Source organism: Cupressus sempervirens, chromosome 1 (assembly GCF_028749045.1).
Source record: "Cupressus sempervirens isolate cs-2001-9-10 chromosome 1, ASM2874904v1, whole genome shotgun sequence".
Classification (NCBI taxonomy): domain Eukaryota; kingdom Viridiplantae; phylum Streptophyta; class Pinopsida; order Cupressales; family Cupressaceae; genus Cupressus; species Cupressus sempervirens.
In genome coordinates, this window is record NC_143118.1 from 665,064,148 (window position 1) to 665,087,965 (window position 23,818).

Genomic DNA, 23,818 nt, shown 5'->3' on the forward strand with positions numbered 1-23,818 from the left:
AGGACTATGATATGGAGATACAACCAAGCTAGTTTGTGGTAAAGGACTCTCTCAACTTATGGCTGAAAATGTACTTTTGCAAGTAGAAGACGAGAGTTCCTCTTTCATTCCCCGGCAACGATGCCAAATGTTTACCGTACAGGGTAAAAGAATACTTATCGCATGTAGTATAGCAAGATATAACACAAAACCAATGCTTTATTCATATACGCAATATGCTCATTACAATTACTCTACCAATTACCATGATGATTCCAAAGTCCCTTCCGGACGGTGTACATATACTTTCCCAAAGGGGCAACTCAACCATCACTCACCCCTTCAAATACTATTCTACCCGTCAGCTATAATATAGAAATTCCTAACAACATTATTCATCAACACTACAAATGACTGGTACTCCAATATGGCATATTATCTGCGTTATGGACACTGCCCCTTGCATTTGACATATAAGCAACAAAGGATTCTCAAGTTGAAAGCCTCTAGCTCCATCCTATGGGAGAATGGTCTCTATAAGCATGCAATGGATGGAACTTTTTTGCGATGCGTGGACAAAAGCCAACAAGTGCGGATTCCGGATTCTTTCCATAATCAATCATGTAGTGGACATTTCTAGGGTCCTGTCACTGCACATAAAATTTTGAGAGCATAGTACTACTGGCTCACCTGTTTTCAAGATGCTTATTAGTGGGTAAGAAAATTCGGATTGTGTCAACAATTCATAGAAAAACAAACGCTTGTTGCATTTCCATTGAAGCCAGTAGTAATCGAAGAACCATTTCATCAATGGGGAATCGATTTCATTGATACCATCAATCCATCCTCAAGAAAGGGTCATACTCGCATCCTAGCAGCAACAAACTACTTTACCAAGTGGGTAGACGCAATTCCTATGAAGGGTTCTACATCACAAATAATTTGTGACTTCTTCAAACAAAATATCATTTCACACTTTGGTGTTCCGAACGAAGTATTCGCAGATAGTGCGGTTGCTTTCTCTTCCAAAGAAGTAATTGAGCTTTTTTTCAATCACGGGATAATTGTCGCACGTGCATGAGACTATTACCTGCAACGTTATGGTCAAGAAAAATCAAGCAACGGGAATATAGTGACTATCATGAAGAAGCCAATCGAATCAAACCAAAGAACCTAGCACAAGGCGTTGTTCGATGCTTTGTGGGCTGACAGAATTACTCCAAAGCGGGCAATTGGAATGTCACCTTTTCAGTTGCTATTTGGGATCAATCCTGAGATTCCAATAACTTTAGAACTTCTCGCTCTTAATTTGATACAAGCAATTGAAGATGAAATCTACTCAAATTCCCTAAATAAGAGAATTACATTTCTTCAACAATTGGAGGAGCAAAGAAAAGAAGTGGTTCATAAACTTGTTGCTCACCATGAACAAGTCAAAGTTCTTTTAGATAAAAAGGCCAAATACAGAGAATTCCAAATTGGCAATCTTGTCTTACTCTGGGACAAGAGGGGAGAACCAAAAGGAATGCATGGAAAGTTTGATTCTCTTTGGCAAGGCCCTTTCACAATTCACTAGATTGCAAGCAAAAATAGTTTTTGGTTTGCATATTGTGATGGAACACCAATGTCAGTACCTTACAGTGGACATCTAAAACATTACTTCCAGTGATTATCATATAAGTTACCCTTATGCACAGTTTTATGTTTTCAGAGTCATAGGATCCTTGTTTTTAGCTTTGTTTTTGTTAGTTACCTGACTCTATAGTCCAATGGAATGGATGAAAGAAATTAGAGAACTAGACTCTATGTCATTCTTCAGCTTCAAGAACAAATGAGTAATGATAGAGCCATATGTAAGTAAGTACGAAATATTTTCAACTTAGTTTTGCATTTCTCTGAGATAGTTCATTATTTAATTGGTTAACATTGATCAATCAATTGACCCCAAACTGTATAATGAATCATTTTACTGAAGGCTTCCGTCAATTCCTTTTCATTTTTCATTTTATTAAGCTTATGCTTGATTTTTGAAACCTTCAACCTTCTTTTTCACGTTTTTGAGTGTGTGTTTATTTGCTTTTAGTCTTTTGATTTCGTCCAATCCCTTGTTTTCACTTTTCCCTTCAATTCGGTATATCTTAGGGCTTAGTTGGACTTGGCAGACAAAAGATATGATCATTTACGTGCCCAAAAGGTAGACTCTCCAGATGCAATTGAATATTTAAAATATCATGTTATATTTTAGTGTTGACATTCACTTTTTGAAAAATATACCATTAATTATCTTTATATTATGTTTTTAACTATTTAAGTTACTTTATTAGTTATGTGACTATAGTGCACTTTATGTTTTTTCATGTAGAGTTGCACCAGTTCTAGGAAAGTCAATAGATGAAATCAATGTATACAAATTAAATGGAGAACATGCCAAGCTGATAGTTAAAGTTACAAAGAAAACATCAAAAGACTCATGGAAATTTTAATTGCAAACTTGTGGAATGAGGGGAGTCACAAAAGGGAACATTACAAGTGGTATCAACGCAATGTTCTTGCCATCCGAAGCAACATTACAATGAATTCTTGCTCCAAGAGATGGATTTTGTCGTGGTTGGATGTTCATGGCTCTTGTGTATTGGTTACACCAAGAGACAAATCTTGTCCTAGTTGAGCATTCCTACCTCTTGTGAATTTGTTACTCCAAAAGATGGATCTTGTTCTAGTTGGAGAAGACTTATTCATCCAAACTTCTCTTCCCTCCATTTTTGGCTCATTGATCTACAATTAAGTGTGATGCAGGAGCATCCAGAGGTATAAGGGCAATCCTGTGTCACCCAAAAAAATGTACTTAGACTTAGTTTTTGTTTCATGTGTTTTCATTTATAGATACCCATTTGGGTCAAATAAAGGTTCCAACTCTCACAGTTCCACAATCAGTGTTCTAGGTTAGAGTATTTGAACACCTTGGGATACGTGTAAATGCCAGAAAAATAGGAGTATGTAATTGAGCCATAATTTTGGTAAATTAGAGGGTGTAAATTGGCCGGATGAATGTAATTGTAATTTAGAGCATTCCAGAAAAAGAATCAAGTCAAAAGGCTCCACGGTTTGAAAGTTATCGCAATTTTTCGATTTCTAGAGACCTAAGAATGCTTCAAAGTCAGGTTAGGGGCATTAAATTACCTCGAACAGGGCCGAAAAATGAGGGATGAGCGAAGCTGGTTTTTAAGGCTATAGAGCGCTTCGAGAGCTTTCCGGAAATGTAAACGGTTTGTCAATCGAAGCTACAGTTCAAAAGTTATGCCTCTCGGAAGTTCGGTTACCGTTTCTAGATTCTTCTAATTTTGTCTTGACTTCTAATGCGACTTCTGGAGCCTTCTATTTGGTCGGTGGATGCCAACTAGCACATTCTAGAATGTATTCCTAATCCTTAACCCTTTGGGGTCTATTTAAGAACATTTCTGGCATTGTAAAGGGTAGTTCGGAGTGGAGTTTGAGAGAAGGTACTGAGAGAAGAATTTATCTCCAAATTTATGCTATTGTAAGCCCATAGGGCATGTTTTGGAGTCTGTTTCTTTGCACTAAGTGTACTAGCATATTTTCACAGTTAATAAAATTTTCCCTTTCCTGTTGTGTCCATTCTGTGCTTGGGTTGTGACCCCATCAAAGTGTTAGGATTCAACTTCGTTTGCATTTCTTACTTGTTTTGCTACAATATTGGGTTCTTTGGCTCATTTTTGTCCATTTGTTCAAATGCAGCCCTAGTTTTTTGCATTTAGTTTTTCAATAAGCTCAAAATCTTCTTCTTGTTGTAAATGCAAAAGTCTTCCAACTCCAAAAACAAAATTGCATGTAAAGAGAGATTTTGAAGTTTCTCAAGTTTGAGTCAAAAGCAAGAGGTAAGTTTTTCTTTGTTCACTTCTCTTTCCTCCATTTTTGGTTCATTGATCTACAAGTAAGTGTTAGGAATCAGCTTTGTTTGCATTTCTTATTTGTTTTGCTACAATATTGGATTTTTGGCTCGTTTTTGTCCATTTGTTCAAATGCAGCCCTAGTTTTTCAATAAGTTCAAAATCCTCTTCTTGTTGTAAATGCAAAAGTCTTCCAACTCCAAAAACAAAATTGCATGCAAAGAGAGATTTTGAAGTTTGTCGAGTTGGGAAGCGAGACAAGCCACCAAGGCCAAATGATGGTCACGCCGGCAGTCAAACAAGAGGGAGACCCTCACTTGCTCCCTTCTTGTTAACTAGTAGAATAGTAATGGCTCATTATGGTCACTGCCTAGTCTTTTGCGTGATGTTGTGGGGTCCGCAAATATTTTTTTCATTACCGAGACTCATGAGAGCCCTGTGCATCCTCTTCCAGCAATTATAGGTTATCAGTGGTTATCTGTATGTAGAGAGGAGGTTCGCGCTTCTAGTGGGGTCCTTGGGTCTAGCGGCGTGGCTTGTTTGATTATGGATGATATTTTTAGCTACACTTTAATTGTCCACTCTAATATGTTTGCCAAATTTTTGTGGGTCCACATTGACCGTAAGAGTCACCATCAGAGAGATTTCTTTTTCGCTGTTTGTTATTTCCCGCCAGCATCCTCCCATTATGCTATCCATGGCATAAAAGACGAGGACCCTTTTGTTGACCTTAACGAGACTATCTCTGACTTTGCTGCTTTAGGGGACATCATTTTTCTTAGTGATTTCAATGTGAGGACTAGAGAACTCCAGACTCCGCTTTATGACCATAATTATGATTCCATCGAGAGATTGATCCAAATGCTTTGGGGCTTCAGTGTTCTTCTAATGATGCTCTTGGACCATTCTCCTATTATGGTCACCATCTACTACAACTATGTGAGTCTTCGAGTCTTGTGATCTTGAACGGTCTTTCATGCTTTCCTGGATCCGAGCTCTTCACTTGCTGGCCTCATTGTGGTGGTGCTAGCATTGTTGATTATGCCCTCACCTGCCCCTACTTCATCCCCTACATTCATGGTTTCACCATCTTATGCCTTCCTCTTGCGGATCATGCTCTCCTTAGTATTTGTACTCGCATTTCTTCTCTAGTTTCGCCCCCCCTTCAGTCAGCTCATCTCTCTTCTATCACTACTCGCTCACCCTTCGCTTTCGCTTCCTCAACGGTGATTGTGAGCTCTTTTCCTCTCGTCTTTCGAGATTCCTCAATCCTGTGTGTTTCTCTAACTCTTGTGAGGCCGCCTCCATGTTTGACTTGCTTGCGATGGCCATCAGAAGCCCGCCATCCTTTCCACACCTCACCATCCTTCGTTGACCCTCTACAACAGACGACGTAATACTTGTCCCATGAACCAATGGTTCGATGTTGACAGAAAAGCTTTCCATTGCTCTATGCGTTTTTCTTTTGAGGCTCACTTCCCTGAATTTGCTCACCTTCGTTTGTCTTACCTTCATTTTCTTTCTAGTAAGAAACAATCCTTTACCGCTTCCCAGTGCAAATCCCTTTGCTCCACGCTAATCCGCAAGCCCCAGCTTTTTTGGCACACTCTTTTCCCCCGTTGTTCTCCTCCACCCTCCACCCTTGACTTTCGCTCCCTTACTTCTCACACAAAGGCTCTTTACGACATCCTTGGGCAGCCTTCTATCCACCACATTCCGCCTCCTTTCTACCACTTGTTCACCCCTTCATGCATTTATGAGGCCATCAAATTCATGAGATGTAGCAGAGCTGCGGATGAGGAGGGATTCCAGGCTGAGCTCTTTAAGTTTGGTGCCTCGGTTTTGGGCCCCTATCTCTCTATTATTTTCAATAGAGTGATTTACACCGGGTTCCCGATATCTTGGTCCAGGCATCTGATTTATCCTATTCACAAGACCGGTCCTATCTCTGATTCAGGGGATTACAGAACCATCATGATTGAGCACACGTTTGCCAAACTTTATGCAACAACCCTTAATGCTATGTTATCTAGTGAACTTGATAGGAAAAGTTGTAGGGCTAGAGGGCAAGCAGGTTTCCTAGCTGACTATCAGACCATGGATCACATCTTCACTTTATAGGCTATTATTGAGGAGGCTAGACACAGATTGGCGAAAGTTTATTGTTGCTTTGTTGAGGCTTTTGATTATGTTCCTAGGATGGCTCTTTTTGAGAGGTTTCGGGAGATTGGGATTTTCAGATGTTACTTATTGCTATTATGAAATTATATGAGACTATGACTGGCAGATTCAAAACCCCTAAGTGTTTCTCAGATCTGATCCATAGCACTGTTAAAGCAGGGATGTCCTCTCTCCCCTACTTTGTTCGGTTTATATATTGATGAGCTTGAGAACTTCCTTTTGAAGTCTTCACTCCCAGGCGATGGTTGTTACCTACATCAAGTCCTGATCTCCATTCTTCTTTTCATGAATGATGTGGTTCTTCTTGCTCCCTGATGGCTTGGCTTCCTTTCGTGACTAATGACAGCTTGTGGTTAACCTGGGTAAGACTCGAGTCATGATCTTTAATTGCTTAAAGACTTCTCATCTTCACTTCCTTTTTCAAGGACAGATTGAGATCACTTCATCTTATACATATTTGGGGTTAAGTTTTCTGGACCTCAGTTCAGTATGAGACCGGTGATTCAGCCCAGAGTCAATAAGGGTATGGGCTCTCTTGCTATGCTTGAGAAACAGTGTTTTAAACATCACTTTCAAGATACCTCATCCAAGTTATACCTCTTGGACTCCTTTGTACGACCGACAATTCTTTATGGATCTATGGTTTGGGGCCCATCTCTCCTTGGCTTTGATTGGGCCTTGATCGAGTGGGTTCAAACATTGCTATTGTGGCACATCATTAGATGCCACAGGTTCACTCCTCACAGTATCATTCTTGCTGAATTCAATGCTCATCCATTCAGTTTCGCAGCCATTTTTAATCTGATTTGGTTCCTCCATCATCTGTGTGGTTTTGCGGATTTGGTTGGTTAACATGATTGGTACTCCTACTTGGCATATTGTTTGTTTGTTTACTACTACGAGTTTTGATTCTCATTCTCTAGCTCGCTGCTGGTATGCATAGGCTTCTTCTCTGCTGGGATCGATTGGGATTGATATTGACCGTCTTATTTCCAATGTCCCAAGAAATCACGTCCCTTGATTCTCAATACAAACGCTTTGATTGTGCTAGATTTGAGGAAATTTCCATCCTTGTGAGGAACAAACCAACATGAACAATGTTCTCAATTTCACCCATACAAACAATTGTATTAATGGATCAAAGGATCAAAATAAATTTGTGGATATACAAGTTGAAAAGGGATTTGTTGTTTCAATACTCTTTCTCAAATAGATCCCCCAAGGGCTAAGGGCACCTTGTCCCTTGACAGTAGTTGAAATCCTATGGTGACGAGTTCTTGGGAAAATAAAATGAGCTCCTCCAGAAATCCAACAACCTCTATAAAGACATCAGTTCTCCTACCTCCCAATGGCAAAAATAGGATTCACAAAGATGATGGATGTCCCAAAAGAATCAAACCCAAGTACTCAACTTTAGCCACAATTACTTTCTAAGTGTTCTAGTTTGGATTTTGTACCGTGGACTCATTTATATAAAGAAAGCAAGGATTTGGTCTGGATAGAAAACTAACTAGTTAATTGAACATATAAGAGTATCACCTTGCATATCATTTAAACAAATCTAAATACATTCATATTAATAGTATCAATTACATATATTAATTCATCCTTATATCTCCTTTTACATCATATATATATATATATATATATATATATATATATATATATATATAACCCCATATCTTCCATTTTACTCTCATGCATAATCACATACATACTCCTACACTATCACATATATATTTCCTTGTACATGTAGTTAGAAGATGGGCCATGAAGGTTCATGACCCATATATTGTATCCATGTCGTAGATAGTGCCCTTTAAAGCTTAGGCTCCGTGAATGCTTTGTAGTGGAATGGGGTAGGATTTCTCAACTATATCTTCTCTAATTTGCTTTCTTCATCATCTTGTCTTCAAAACATTAGGTTGTCCTCAAGCCAACTCCATTGTGCAAGGAGAATATCCTTGTAAATCTCATTCAGATTAAGAAAATTGTTATCTCATTATGTTTTGGCCAGTTGCAGTTGTCAGGTCTGGAGTTGGATCTGAAGTAGTCACTTTACCTTTGAAATGTGTTTGGGATTTTTATCTTTTCTAGTAACTATTATGCTTGTTGAAAGTCTCTAGTAAAATGTGTCAACCTTAGACTTTTTACCTCTCTAAGCTGATGAAATCTATGTTGGGTCCTATTTCTTTGACCCCGAATTGAAATTGTCCATTAAGTGCTACTATTTCCACCCAAAGTTTAACTATCCATATCTTGTAGTGCATCATATGTGATTTCTCTTTAAAGTATTTGCACCTCAAGTTGATCCATTTGATCTTTGATCATAACTGTGAACATTCGCCATTGCAAACAAAATTGGTGTAGGGCATTGATATCACCCTCTATATTTATTCAATGTGTTGATATGGGCTTCGAATGAAAAATGTGAGGTGGCACATTTGATCCTCTCCTCATTCATTTTTACCTTTAGTAGCTCCATCGTGATTTGTGATCTCATTGTCTTCTACAACTTCATATCCTTGATAACCAAATCAATTGAGAACTTAAGTTTTCTCGCCAAGGCCCCTTATAGCTGAGGAAAATCATTTTACATCTCCTTGAACATATCCTCTAAATTATCAAAGCTCTCCATGTATTGCTTTAGGATATCCTCCCTTGCCATTTGACGTAGGATATGCTTAATTGAAATTTGTGTAACAAAGAGATATTGCCTCTATCGACCTATAAAACCATCGATGGAAGTTGAAGTAATTGCGGTGAAGCTACTAGTTATATCTACTATTTCTTGGCCAATAATTCGTTATGGATTGCATTGGAGAGGTTGAGGAAAATGAAGGATATGTCTTACTACAATTACATGATAGTCAAAATACATGCACCATCAGCATCTAATGAAAACAATAATTGCTTCAATAAGTACAAAATATTTTCTATAGCAAGTCAGATTGTGATATTGCTATCAAAATTCAACTGTGCAATTTTTGGGTCAAACTCATTGACCCATGTTTCATGAGTAGTGGTTTACACAAACCCATATCTTATGACAATGAATAGAACACTTAGCACTCATTGGATCTAGGTGATGCTCACAGAGGTGAAGCACCCAAACTTCCTAGGAGATCACCCATCCCAGTACTATTCATTGCTTCCATTTTGATTTTGCATGAATCAAGGCAATTGCAAAAATGTATCGCTTGAACAATAGCACAACACCTCCATTCCATCAAAAGTTTATTCTCTTTAGTGAATGGTTATAATGCCATGTGGATCTTCTCTTTCTCTATGTCAAACCCCACCAACTAGGTAATCTTTAGAATTCTCAACCAATAGAAAGGTTCTTAGGAGTCTTTATTTAATGGTTCTTCAAAACTCACATACAAGCAATGTGTGGACCATTTGATGTGATGCTCTAAAAAGACACGACAATTTCCCTAATTTTTTAGCCAATATCGTGATGCCACATGGTTCTCAAATTTTAAACCAATGGTGCAGCAAAAGAAAAGTGTCAATGAACCTTTGACAAAGGATGCACATCAAAGTGACACGTCTCAGTTCCAGCTGTAGAGAATTTCCTAGTATCAACTTTTAAAACAAACTATGTTTTCTTTTGTTCAAATCTCAGCATGGAACAAAGTAAAAAAATGAAAATATTGTTTCTATCGATGCCCTACAAATATTGTTTCGATTGATGTCTTGTATCAATTTAACATCTAGGTTCTTCTATAAAGGGTGCATACAACAAACTCATGTCTCTAATGTACTGTATATCTAAAGTAAATAGTCGGAGTGTTATTACTATTTTCTAGTCAAAGTATTCTCTATCAAACAGTAGCAATCTAAGAACAACACCCATTTCATGTACACAAATGACATATTGTGGAAACACAGAAGTAATAGGCTTACTTCTATCTAAAATATGTGATAACATTTTGAGTTTAAGCTTATGAAGCAACGATCACCACAAGATGACCTTACCCGGTTTTAGAAAATTATTTTAATTAAGAGTCCTCATTTATATTGTACTATTGTCCAAAAACTTGAATGTTTAGTAAACTCAAGACACATCCAGCATAGAACATCTGCATGTTATAGAGCTACGTTGCATTTGACAATCCATTGCATTAGTGCACTCCTTCACTATTTTGTTCCACCTATTAAATTGGAATCAGAATCATAGTCTAATATTCATGCCTTGGGAAGAATGATGAAATGTCAAATTGAGCAATGTTTTTGATATCAAGAACTGCTTTATGTAACTGAAAATGTAATTAAACTTCTTATCAGACTAGTACATGTCTAGCAATTTGTAGATTATAATCCCCGAATTTCTTCTAATTTGTTGTAGGTTATGATCAAACTTATGTTCTTGAAGGGATCGTAATGTAATACTAGGTCTGATTGCTTTCAAATCCTTACCTTATGAGGATTCACTAAAGCTTACTACTAGCCTATTAGGGTTTCTTGATGCCCTAATCCCTAGAGGACCTTTATCATACCTTCCAATCACACTCCAACCTAGTTGCACCAATAGTTAGGGTTATTTCATTACACAAATGCTTCTTCACACCTCATTGATGACCTTGCTCCTGTGGTTTCTTGACCAAAACCTCCATCCATGTAGTGTGATGACTTTCATCAATGGTCTTGGACTCCACTTGACCTTTTGGACACCAATCTTGCAAGTTGAAACCATGTTCCTTACCTATAAGTTAAAATTGCTCAAAACAGAGCTACTAGGATTAGCCCTCCAAATTGAGTTTTTGCACTTTATCTCCAAATTGCTCCCAAGGAGGTGGCAAATAAACTGGATATTCATATACCCTTCTGGGAAAACTTAAAGATTTTGTGGGTCTCAGAACCTTGAAGTGTATGTACACCCAAAAGCAAGTTTTTAGCCCACTTTTAAGGGTTTCAAGACAATGTTGACTGGCCTGAATAGGGTATGTTATTTCACCCTCCAAAAATCCTAGAAACTTTTCCCTCAGTAGGATTCTACCTTACTCATTCCTCCTCCAACACCAATTGGTTTGAAGTATCCAAACACTTTCAAACCCCAAAACTTCTCTTCTTGTTCTGTGATCTCCTAACCAAGTGCATAGACTTGCCTAGGGCATCACGTTAAAATTGACTGCCATGCTTCTCAAGGCCCCAAAACTAATATACATTATGTACATAGGCTCCACTACCATGTCCCTTGGAACCATGAAGAACTCACGGTAGTAGTTCACGGGAGAGTCATTTTTGCTCAAAAAACCAAAACTGGAAAAACACTCTGCCTGATTAGAAAAGATTATCAAAACCCTAGTAGATGGAAACTTGCAACCTAACAACTTAAAGAGAAAAGTATTATACGAGCATAAACAATGCCAATTGAACACCAGATTAACCTATTCAATCCATTTGTCTGTACAGGTAATGCAAATGCAGAAAACTGTCTAGAAAAATGTGAATTCAATTAGTCAATTTGGCTTATTACAATTCCCAGCCCCTGGGATGTGTTTGAATGATGGATTAGACTTCAAAAGAAGTTGCAGGTGGTTGGCATAACCACCAAGCTCATTCTTGCGCTTTGCAACTTTTTTGCCCATAAAGTTGTCTAGCAACTTTTCAAAAAGTTGCACAAACTTGACAACTTTTGGGTTTCATGAGCAACTTTTCTCCCCACCAATGTTGGGACCTCTTGACCTGCCTGGATTGAGTCAAAAATGATGTCAAAACCTGAGTTTTTCCCTAAGGCACCAATATGCATGCTTTTCAGCCATTTGTTTGCTTGACAACTTTCACAAATGTTGCACAACTTGACATCTTTTACATCTTTTCACTTCCTAACTCCCCCATGACATCTTACAAGTCCTTATCCATATAATAGCTTGAAACCACACCATAGATGACCAAATGGATTCAAGACACATCTTTCCCACACTTTTCAAGGTCCTAGACCTATGCCCTTTGACTCAAATCAAAACTCAGACACACATCACAAACAACTACCTAACAACAACTAACTTACTCACCTTCCTGACTTGGCTAGAATCAGTACAAGCCCATCCCAAACAAGAAAGGAAAACTTAGACTAGACCTTGGACTAGGTGCTCCTGCACCAGATTGGTATCTTTAAGCAATGGAATATAAATTTAGATCTGAGAATACAACTGATCTTCAAGCCTGCAAGTGCTTAACTCCAAATGAGAGAAAATTTATTAATTTTTGATGTCTCTATTGGTCATTTAGTATTAGTATAAGTCTCGTCTCCAAGAGAAATGTCATGAGGGGACACGTCTCCACAATGTGGAACCATGTCCACTCATGGCATGACTCTTCAATTAAACAAAACATTTAACATAACCCTGAGTGGGTTAGTTAACCAATTTTGATCTTGCAAATCGCCACTCTGCATATAGGTGAATAGATCATTTGCTCAATCCAAATTATGTTTCAACATTAGTACACTTGATCATTACTAGATTGATTCTATGCATATATAAGATCATGACTTGATCTTATGCCACAAGAAGGTGAATAGTATTGTAATCTGTTGATACTGATTTCAAATCTGATGCATAGAGTTTTGATTGAACGCAGGAATGATTGTTTTGTCACCAAGGTATTTGAAATAATAATTCTTATTGAAGACAAGAACTGTGTATGTGTGTATGTATGTCAGTTCACATAGTGAAGTGACATACATGCACATATGTATATAATCAATACAAGCAATCATCCTTGTATCTGACTGACTCTACTATGTATCAACAGTAATTTAAGTCTAAAGGATTTTCTCCTTACCATATTACGATTTACTTTGCCTTTTTCTATACATGTAATACAAAATGTAAAGACACAAAAGAATTTTATAGAATGGATCTGAATTTGTAACTCTCGGTTTACAAAACTTCAAACAATCATCAGCAGTGTCTAAGATGAATAGTGCAATGTTGAATTGGAAGAGATTTATAATTTTGAAAAGAATAGAACAAGATTTATGATATCAATAAACCCTTTATGTGCATTAAATCCTATGCAACACAAATTCTCTCTTGCCATATTCAATTGTGATTTTGCTTCTTTCCATGTATGTAATAATAAAAAAGATAAAGACATCTTTGAATCTTACAGAATGTGTATGAATTTGGTGCAGACTAGCTCCAGGTTTACAGAGCTTCAAACACTCATTAGAAGTTTCCAAGATGAGTTCGTACAGCTCTTGCTGCAACAAAATAGAATTAGCATAAGACACACTAACAATAACTGAAATATACCTTGGATATTCTATCCAATTGTTCCACATCTTGAGGGTGTAATGAACTATTTCTGAACCTTTTCTCTGAGTATGTGTAATTCTACATAGACCAACCTTTTGTGTTGGTGATCAGTCCCTCTCATTAAGAATGAAAAATGTATCCACTCATGCAAATTCACCAAACATATACAATACAAATAGGACGACAAAAAAACTAATTTAACAATTTATATATATGCAGACACATTTATAAACATGCATGGACAATAATTAGAAATTAAATACAATTCCTGTCCTAAAGAAATATATTTGGAATTACATCTCAAAAGGTATACAAAATAAATGAGAATGATATTAATGAATTTAGGAATATATCCTTGACACATACCCTATTAATTGCACTATGAACGAAAACATATATATTTGTGACTACATAATTTCTCCTTAAAAAAAAGCAAAATCCAATAATCGAGCAAAAGAAAAAGGTAATGCTTGGTTTAATCAGAATTGGAGGGGTTCTTATCCTCTTCTTTTATGTAACATTCAATGTTTCAGATGGATATGTTTGCAGTAAGAATGACATCCCACATTTGATTCCCAAAAAAGATAACTTCCACAAAGCAGATCACAAAACAGGTAAGGGCAATGCTTCCAATCAAATGGCAGGAAGGAAAACAAGAAAACTGAGAACAGAAGTAACAAGATTCTGCGTGAATGGGAGGAATCTTTGAATGAAAATCTGGTAATTTTTTAATTTTCTTCCACAAGGCTTAAAATGATCCTTACTCTTTATGATTCTGTCTTGGAAGAAACCACCAAAACTTTAATTTACCAAGGAAGAAAAAAAATAGTTTTAAAAACTCAATAATATGGATGTTGTTGCAAAATAGCAGTACTGATACACTAGCAGTAAATATAGCAGAACAAACAATATAGCAATCCAAATAGAGGATCCCTTCTTCATCCTAGCAAGGTTTTGCTTATTCATAATATAAATATCGGTTGTTATCTTTATTTCATTTGAAATTTATCTAGCTTGCAAGCTGTTTTGACAGTATTAAACAATTACAAGCTCTTGAGATAGAAAAAATAGAAGATAGCAGGAAAAAGAGAATACTTGAGCAGGAGAAAAGCTACCACAGGGTGGCCATGTCCGAGTGAGGTCACTGACATAACCATATATTTCACATCCAACATCCATCAAGACCATTTCTCCTTCTTTTATCTGCATCAAGACAAAAAGAGAAGCAATCAGCCATGATTAACTTATGGCTCTATGACATATCTGAATGTGTCAGTTGTATATCAATTCTGAGGTATTAGTTATCAACTTGAAAACCAAACTCAAGATACAAACAGAAATTCTTCAACAATTGCATTTGTCTGCAATATGGGACTACATGCTCCTAGAGATCTTTCCAATACACCCTACTTGTTGATCATTTCGACTGTAATGGATGACACTCCCATTTGCTCCACCACCAACCACAGGATGAAATCTGTTAAGCATGAGAGGAAAAAATGTTTTGCACTGTTAAACTACAGAAAGTTGAAGGAGGGGGAGCTTTAAACCTTTCTACACAAAGGAAAGCATGGATAACTATAATCAATAATTTAAGAAAACACAAAAAGGTCTAGGATTCCATTATATTTGTATGCACTGATTCACATTCATCATGGTAGAATTGTATGCATCTTTGAAAATAGAAAAATTTCTAAATCCCATACATATAATATTAGGAAAAAGCATACAAGAATCCTCATAAAGCAGAAAATTTAAAACAAACTATTGTTAAAATTCTAGGGTACCAGAAATGTACAAATTGGTGAAGGGTCAACAGTAAATGAAAACAGAAGCAGGAATGGAAGCACACACAAGACAGCCAGTACACATCCCTGCTACCTCAAATGCCCTATAGATACCTGGAATCACCCACATGGTACCCGAGGCAATAGGATTTTGCCCTAGCTGATTTATGACATCCAACCCATGCCCACAAACCCAGCAGGTATTTTTTTTAAATGTTATTGTTTTAATTTAACAAACAAAATTTAAACAACTTAAGAAACCCTAGATCATGAATGACAACCTGAAAGTTGCTAATGTTATTGAAGCTAAGGCTAGATTCCTTCAGGCCAAGATAGATAACATAAAGGTTGTGATAATATAATTTTTATTTTGGTAATAATTATATTATATATTGTTATATTGTATTGATAATATGATTATTATATTGATAATATTTATATTATATGATATTATCATGTTATGGGAAGAGTGGTAAACCTTGGTGAATAAAGGAGGAATAAATCTTCCTAAATAATCTAACACACACACACCTGCTGACAATAGAAAATCAACATGGTATCAGAGCAAAGCCTGGGAGGAATCACAGAGAAAGCAATCTGCCATGTTGAAGTGGTCTATTTAATGAAACGGCATCTATCTTTGGAAAAAGGCTGAATCATATATTTCGGCAGGTGCTTTGAACACTGGAACTTCAGAGGAACATAAGTGGAGTACAAGCGTAGCAAGTCCATACTTTGGTCACCACTGAGGACATATAATAGGGGCCCAACTAATAGGCACAATAAATATTTAGAGTAGAGAATTTGGTGCAAATTAATATCAATGCAGTTTTCCATATTTTTTATATTGAGAACATCTATATTGATTTGACTCTCCAAAGTACGAATAATCAAAATATCTGTTTGTCAGGAACCATAGGGTTTGATAGCTGTCATCTTACATTCTAACTGAAGATGAAATGTCTGATTGCGAAGGTATATGGGAATATTGCTGCTGTAACATTATATGGAGCACCAAAGTATTTGTTTACTATTCAATATAGTGGCCAGACTACTTACCTTGGAAATTTATATTTGTTGGATTGGAACAAAGTAGAACAGAGCATGGGAATTCCAATCAGACGGGCATTACAAGTGCTGTAAAATTCTCTTTCATTACAGGTAGATATTGCAGGCAGCTTATACACAAGAATATGGTTATACAATCTTCAACAGAAACATTCAAGACAGTGGCAGTATCTAAATCAATTGGTGACTACTGGTGAAGCCTGACCTACAATCTATCATATCTGGAGGTTGTTACAATGACAACTTGGACATTAGAATGCTTTACAGAAGTGTCTTTCTTGACTGAACAAACCAATCGCACGGGTTCTTATATTGTTGACCTCTGTTCTGCAATTACTAATGCTCCCTCTGATACCAATAGCACTAAGAGGAATAAAAGGAAAACATCACAAAGAATGACTGTGATTTGTGACATATATGTGATGGTCAAGTCAAACAACAATGTTTACACCAAGGAAAATCATTGATGTGCCAAATCCCTTATTCTATGAAGATTGAGATAAGTTAATTTTCTCTATTTAAGCTTATTTTTTCTCTGTGCCAAATCTTTAATAATGTGTGCAGGGATATGAGGTTGGCAGTGAAATATTATTTGAATTGGAATGATTGAAGATTACTTCCACACTATAGACAAACCTTACAAAGAAATATAATCCTTTCTTGCCGTACTATGTCTGGGAAGAACATGCGACCATCGCTGCTAATGTGGTTGGCATCGCTGTAGTTCAGAAGAGACACAACTTGGGTTCATTGTGATTTCTGGGTTCACTTCTGTCACAGCGAAGATTGATGGTGATACTATTTGAACATATAATAATGTGTACAGGGCTATAAGGTCGGCGGTAAAATATTATTTAAATTGAAATTATTGAAGATTACTTCCTAACTATAGACAAACCTTACAAGAAATATAAGCCTTCCTTGTCGTATGATGTCTGGGAAGAACGTGCGATCATCACTGCTTAAGTAGTTGGCATCGCTATAGTTCAGAAGAGACGTAACTTGGTTCACTGTGATTTCTGGGTTCATTTTCTGCCATGGGGAAGATTGATGGTGATACAGATCTCATTGAAAATATTCTTAGCATTGAGAGTGGACAAGTGTGTTTTAAAGGTATTGCAGAAACATTTCATTGACTGGACCAAAGAACGTATAAAGCATTTGCTGACAGAAGTTTCGATGCCATCATTACAACTGTCTTTGCTAACTGTCATTAGAAGTTACATCAGATTATCATAACTACTTGAAGACTATCACTCTTCACAAAATGCTCATGAACTGCATTTGTAATGGTTTGGAAATCGGTTATGACTGAGAAGAATGTTGTTGCAAGTTATAACTTATTGTAACCATCTATACCTGTTCAATATTTACAAAAATTGTATAAATGTGGTGTGAGCAGCAATCGATTTGTGTGAGAGGATGCATCATTGATAAGAAGTCTGGTATAACATTGATGTATCATTTGTTCTGAATGTATTGAGAGTTGTCTTCATGCAAAAACCTAGGCAAATCGATCCAAATGGAGCTAGAAAACTCCTTATTACTTCAAAATGGCTAAACACTTAGCCTTATTTAAATTATTGAAATGCTAACTTAGAAGACTATTTAAATATATTATAATATTTCCCAAGTAGTCAAGGAACAACCCAAACCCCTCCAAAACATGAAACTAAGTTTGTCACCTGTCTGTGACCGATGTCGGACAACCTGGGCCAACTGGCAGCCTCACCCTCAAATCTAGGGATACTCCTAAAAAACAGCGAACACACCCAAACCTCCTGAAATTAAGACCAAGGGATGATCTCATAGAACCTCAACTCTGGAAAATGTCACAACCTCCTAAAAGGTAGGAATCTTCTCCTACAATCAAGGAACTACCTCCTAAAATCAAGGAACTGCGCTCAACTGATCTACTACTGCTTGTAATACCAAATCCGGACACTGAAAACCTTGACTGAGTCCTTGATCACCACTGCCAGCCTACAAGACTCCATAATAGGCTAACTCTCATGTCACTGCTAGACAACGCTAAAGAGGGGACATGATAGTAGCCAAGGTGGACGTCATGTGAGAAACTCCATGACTTGGCACTTTTGTTGATTCACCCTCTAGAAGTAGCCATAGTGAACATCATGATGAGATGACATCACGTTGAGATGACATCACGTTGAGTGACTCCATGATGATCACTTGTGTTCAATTGCATTTCCATTCATGAGAGTAGCCATAATGAACACACAGTCTAGGAGTACCCATGGTGGATGTTACTACGTAACTCAAATATCGAGAAGGATACCTCTGTAGCGAAATGGGAGCGATGTTATTGTAGCTATGGTTGGATTCCTTCAAGCCGACATAGATAACATAAAGGTTGTGATAATATTATTATGTTATATAATTATATAATTATTATTATCTTGCATAATAATATAATAAATATTATTATTGTGATAATATTGTTATATTATAATTAATGAATAATTATTATATTAATAATTTAATACAATTATATTAAATATGATGTCCCTTGGTGAAGGGGTACCACCAATATGTATAAAGGAACAATGTAACTTCCTCATTTTATTAGCTAACATACACAAACTATATTGCATATAAAACTATATTACAAATCAAACTCACAATCCGAAAATCAACACATGAAATTGCATATAAAACATGTATTATGCAAAGAAATGCTTCTAGTTTTTTTATTGTCTATGAGTTTTTAACATATCTTTATGTGTCATTTTGAATCAGTATAATAACAACTTTTGCAATTTAAAACTTGTATCCACACAATAATTTCCAATGCTGAAATTAACAACTACACACATGAACACAATAACACAATGTTTAGGTGGAAACCCAATACGGGAGAAAACCATGGCAATATAATTTCTTTTTATATTAAGAATTGCTTCTTTTACTATAAAACCCTGCATACCTAAAGATCACAAAGCTTTGATATATTGTTACCATGAAGCAAGATCTAATCTGAAATTGAAGTGTTACATTGACTATCAATTATTGAAACTTTAGAGACATCAGGTGTTTCTTTAACTCAGCAAAATGTCCAAATCAAGGGAAAAAAGATGGATTAGACATTGTACAAACTTGACTCTTTTGAGTTTATAAACAATGCCTTTTGCCTTTTACAAACTTATAAACGTAGCAGGTGTCATGAATGTTTGTGTGATTTTGAATGTCTTCATTTGGGCTTTTATAAGTGGGGGCTCTGCCCCTCAACCTGCATTGTATTGTGACAAGGCACACATCAAGGACAATGCCCCCAAACCCCATGAGGGGCATTACCCCTCAAATGCCCCCACGAAGCTCAATTTAATACAATTTGTAGCTATCACTAGTACATTAGGGGTAATTTTCGACAGTGGGCCAATTTAGCTTGTCAAATTCATTTTTTTAAAAATTTGATCCCGATAAAATTGAAAGTACGATGACAATTAAGTTTGGTGTCAAACTTTCGACATTGTCGGGCATATAAACAGAAAAAAAAAGTGAAACTTCATTTCATATCACACGGCAAAGTGCAGGCGGGAGGCTTCAGGCGTGACCAATTAAGAGATTTTCAGCACCATCAAGGTAAGGTTGATGGATTCATTTTCATTATCCTCGTCCTCTTCTGTTTGGAACTTGCTCTCAAGGTAAGGTCTAGTCCTCTTTTGTTTGCTTACTCAATTTCAACGTAAGGGTTGAAGGTATTTTTCATTTTCATTGCAAGGGTTTAAGGTAATTTTTGTTTGTATAATTTCAAGGTAAGGATTACTGGTAATTTTTACTTTGGCCATCAATTATGGTGATTTAGACATTGTTCATATTGCCCAATTTCTCGATTGGATTTTGTAAAGACCTAGCCGTCTAAGATTTATTGAACCAAAAAAGTGCCCTTGACTGTGATAATAAAATGAGTTTCATTTGTGACTTTATTTTGCATCTTCATTATATCCGAAAGTTTTAATTGATTGAACCTATTAAACTGCAAAGATTGGTTCTAATTTGGATGCTTCCTCAACTATGCATTGAACCACAGGAGTACCGTCATCCTCGTTATCCTTTGCATATCCATCATTGCTTTGTTTCCAACATTGGCTTGGTCTGTCTCCATTCTTCTCTCTATTTCAATTTGGTTATTGTGTTTCCATCTTCCATTAATGAGCCCTCTTCATGATAATTATTTGTAATCAAAGAGACGAATATTTTTTTTGGATAATGATTTATTTCAGAATCTTCAAGGATGTTTTCTATTTAGGAATTTGTAATGGAAGTATTTGAAGTTCTCTTGCTCGCATTAATAAAGTAAGGAAGAAAATCATGTTGTTATTGGTTTTAATGTTGATGTGACCATTATTTGAAACAACTTTTAGCCTTGAAACTCATTAATTTCATCTATTTCCTCCATAAGATGCATATCTGATCATTTGCTTGAATCAAGTTTGAAAGTCCTCTTGGCATTCTGCTATAGCATCTTTTGATTTACAGTTATGAGCTATAACGATTGGGAGAAATCTAATATTAATTTCTACCAAATCTGATTCCAAATTTTGCAGTTTTGCATTAGAATAATTGCACACTATTTCATATATCACTTTGGTCTAAGCCCCAATTCATCCTTCTTGTGACTTGAGATTTGGTGTATTTTCAATAGAAGCAACAACGTGATCATTCAATGCTATAACTTTTCTTTATACTATTTTCAATCATTTCAAAATCTCTATAGAATTTAGTTCCAGCAATAAGCACATCCATATCTACTGAGACAAATTTTCAGTTTATAAGTAGTTCAGGAACAACTCCTTGTATAATAAATTAAGCAAGTCCTTCAGCAATTGAAATTTTTCCAACACCAAGCTCACTAGTAATAATGAATTTTTTTATTTTTTTTTTGAAGGAATCTTTCTAAAACTCCATATTCTTTCTCAAGATGTTGGACAGTATTTCTTTATGAGATCAAGTAACATCAGTGATAGCCCATTTTCAATTTTCCAACATCATAAATGGAGGACCTGACTTTTGAAAAAAAAACTAGGACTCCATCTTGCCTCAGATTATTCCATTGAATCATACACAAACTGGTGAATGTATCTTCCCACTCATTGTGGAAGATGAATAGTCTCTTCCCAAGTTTCTCATATCACTTCCCTCCATTATTTCTCTGACTCGACAGATTTCTTATTGCACGTTCATAACGTTTAGACCAAAATTACAATCATGTTTGTTGTTCAGATAAAAGGTAATCATATATCTCCTTCGATAACAAACAATCAGAAATAAGAGTAGGCCGTATATAATTTCTCAAACCATGAACGATAGTGTGAAGGTAACTGCTACTTTCCATCATGAACATAGAAATTACAAAGCAAAAACTATCAAATTCCATATCCGTTCACAATGCTTGGTGCTTCCTATCATTAATGTCTACGCCTTCCAACATTCATTCGCTTACCTGTTTGACTTTCCTCCATGATTTCTTTGTATGATTCCAATATTTTAGTTAATAAATTTTCATTTGAAAGTAAAGTTAGTTAAATGAGGTGATAAAATTGCATATGGAGATGTATGTATGTATGTAAGTGTATATATATGTATGTATGTATATGTTATGGCGGGATGAAGACACAATCAGCAAGAGTAAGGATTTTCCCACCAAAAAGATTGCTATTCATTCCAAATCCGTACAATACTATTCTAACCCCAGACTAGGTTGAAGATAATCAATTTATAGGTCACAACTCTTGAGCTTACAACTTTGTCCTTCTATGTTCAATCAAAATAATGATCTGACTGTTACACTTCTAGATTGCAAGAAAAATTGCAAAAAGTTGAATGACAACGTTTGTTGCATTTTTTGCAATTTTTATAACTTTTACACAAACCTCAAATAAAAGACTCCACATGCCTTCAAAACTATACCACAATATGTGAAAAGATTATAAAACATAAAAATGGAGATTTTTGCTCAACTCACAATGTTTCACCAATCGTTGACCAACCTTTGACTTACCTATAACCTTATTACAACATGTAAACAACTTGCCTAAATGCATGTTTGAGATTGTCTAAACTATCTTGTGTCAACTTGGATGCTTATTGATCACCTTCTATTCTATCCCACATGGTGTTTGACCACCTTATTTAGGACCTAGGGCCCCTACACCAAGATCTAGGATTTCGTTGCCGTGCCCTTTTGATCGATTTGTATGTATGTATGTATGTATATGTATGTATCTATATACATATGTATATGTATATATATGCATGTATGTATGTATATAAACAATAAAACTCACTCAACAAGTAGCATGGCAACAAGCTTTTAAAAATAACTATATAAGGAATGAGTCAAGACGTATACAAGTCAATTGGTCTAGTTGTTGATTAGCTAGGTTGATTACAAATTCCTGTAGAACTGTCATCAGATTAGGTGCAACAAAAAGAACAATCAGCGGTTCCCAGCTAGCATTAACTTGACTGGTCTATTTAGACCCATTGATTATTGTCACAAGCTTTAAAACATAACTATATAAAGAGTGAGTTAAGACGTATATACCTTACATTAACTGTAAACTACAACACAAAGATTGCACTAGGGTATTACAGGATTGTAATTATAGAAAATTGCTTGATTCGCCCTAGCGGGTGTATGATGGCGAAGAGTTGTATTAAGTGAGTAAAGCTCACCAGTGGTTATAGGAATATAGCTACATCAAAACAATTAAAAACCAGAACTACATATTCGTTAGAGTGAGTAGTTCAAGGGTCTTGATCTCGTGTATACGGGTATGTAGGCAGCCTGGTATGTAGAGTATGCCTCCTATGTGCAGACACCTTGGACATAGTTAGGTAGCCTTGGGCATAGGCAGCATGGATCATCACAATGCGGTATGCACTTTCTCCAACCTTATCTCGTGGATGTAATAGTTCCAAAAGCTTTCTACCAAGTTGAATGAAGTCTAGAATCAATGCTAATGCTGTATATTGTTCAAAATCAATGCCAATATTTATATTGTATAATTCATTTGATTTGTTTAGATGCCATCTATACTGAAGAGATAGTAATATTTAATTATTTTATTATTATCAATCACATACAACATACTACTAATGCTTGTATGTTTATATTTTTTATAATTTTATATCCCAAATATTTGTTTCTGAAGAAAGTCCACACCGAACAATATGGACCCAGAACAAAATAAGGCAACAATTGCTAGATTGTGGTCTCAGTTCAAAAGAAACGATGATGGAAAATGTTATTGTCCTTGCAAAAAATGCAAGGGCTTAAATAATCAAATAATTCTAATCACAACAACACAGAGAAATTGTAGGCAACACGATCACATTAAGGGGGAAAGGATTTTCGTCCTATGGTGAATGTGAATTTCGAACTGGTGGAACATGGAGGTGTGAATATCAAAGCAGAAGGTAATGCTCCCATGGAAGAAGATGATCATGAGGCAAAGAACACAATTGAAGATGTTGGTATTGGTGCAGCTAATAATGTGCTAGAGAACAAGATTAAAGAAGATGTTACTGGCGCAACTGATGAAGATGATAAAGACGATGATAGTCATGCATCTAATGATGATGATAGTCGTGCATCTAACAA

General features: G+C 36.1%; 1 protein-coding gene across 8 annotated transcripts in view; it reads right to left on the bottom strand.

The window, feature by feature from the left end:
• The window catches only part of LOC149579640 (Metallopeptidase M24 family protein), a 290,429-nt gene that overhangs the window by 117,641 nt on the left and 148,970 nt on the right, over window positions 1–23,818 (bottom strand). For all 8 annotated transcript variants that reach the window (XR_016352550.1, XR_016352548.1, XR_016352549.1 and 5 more), the window contains 3 exons: window positions 14,747–14,813; window positions 14,432–14,539; window positions 13,189–13,281 (listed from right to left, as the gene is read on the bottom strand). Coding sequence is in view for 3 of the 8 variants with exons in the window: in XM_089786206.1 (XP_089642332.1) it covers window positions 13,189–13,281; window positions 14,432–14,539; window positions 14,747–14,813 (268 nt within the window). In the remaining 5 variants the exon portion in view is untranslated. The remainder of the gene's footprint in view (window positions 1–13,188; window positions 13,282–14,431; window positions 14,540–14,746; window positions 14,814–23,818) is intronic.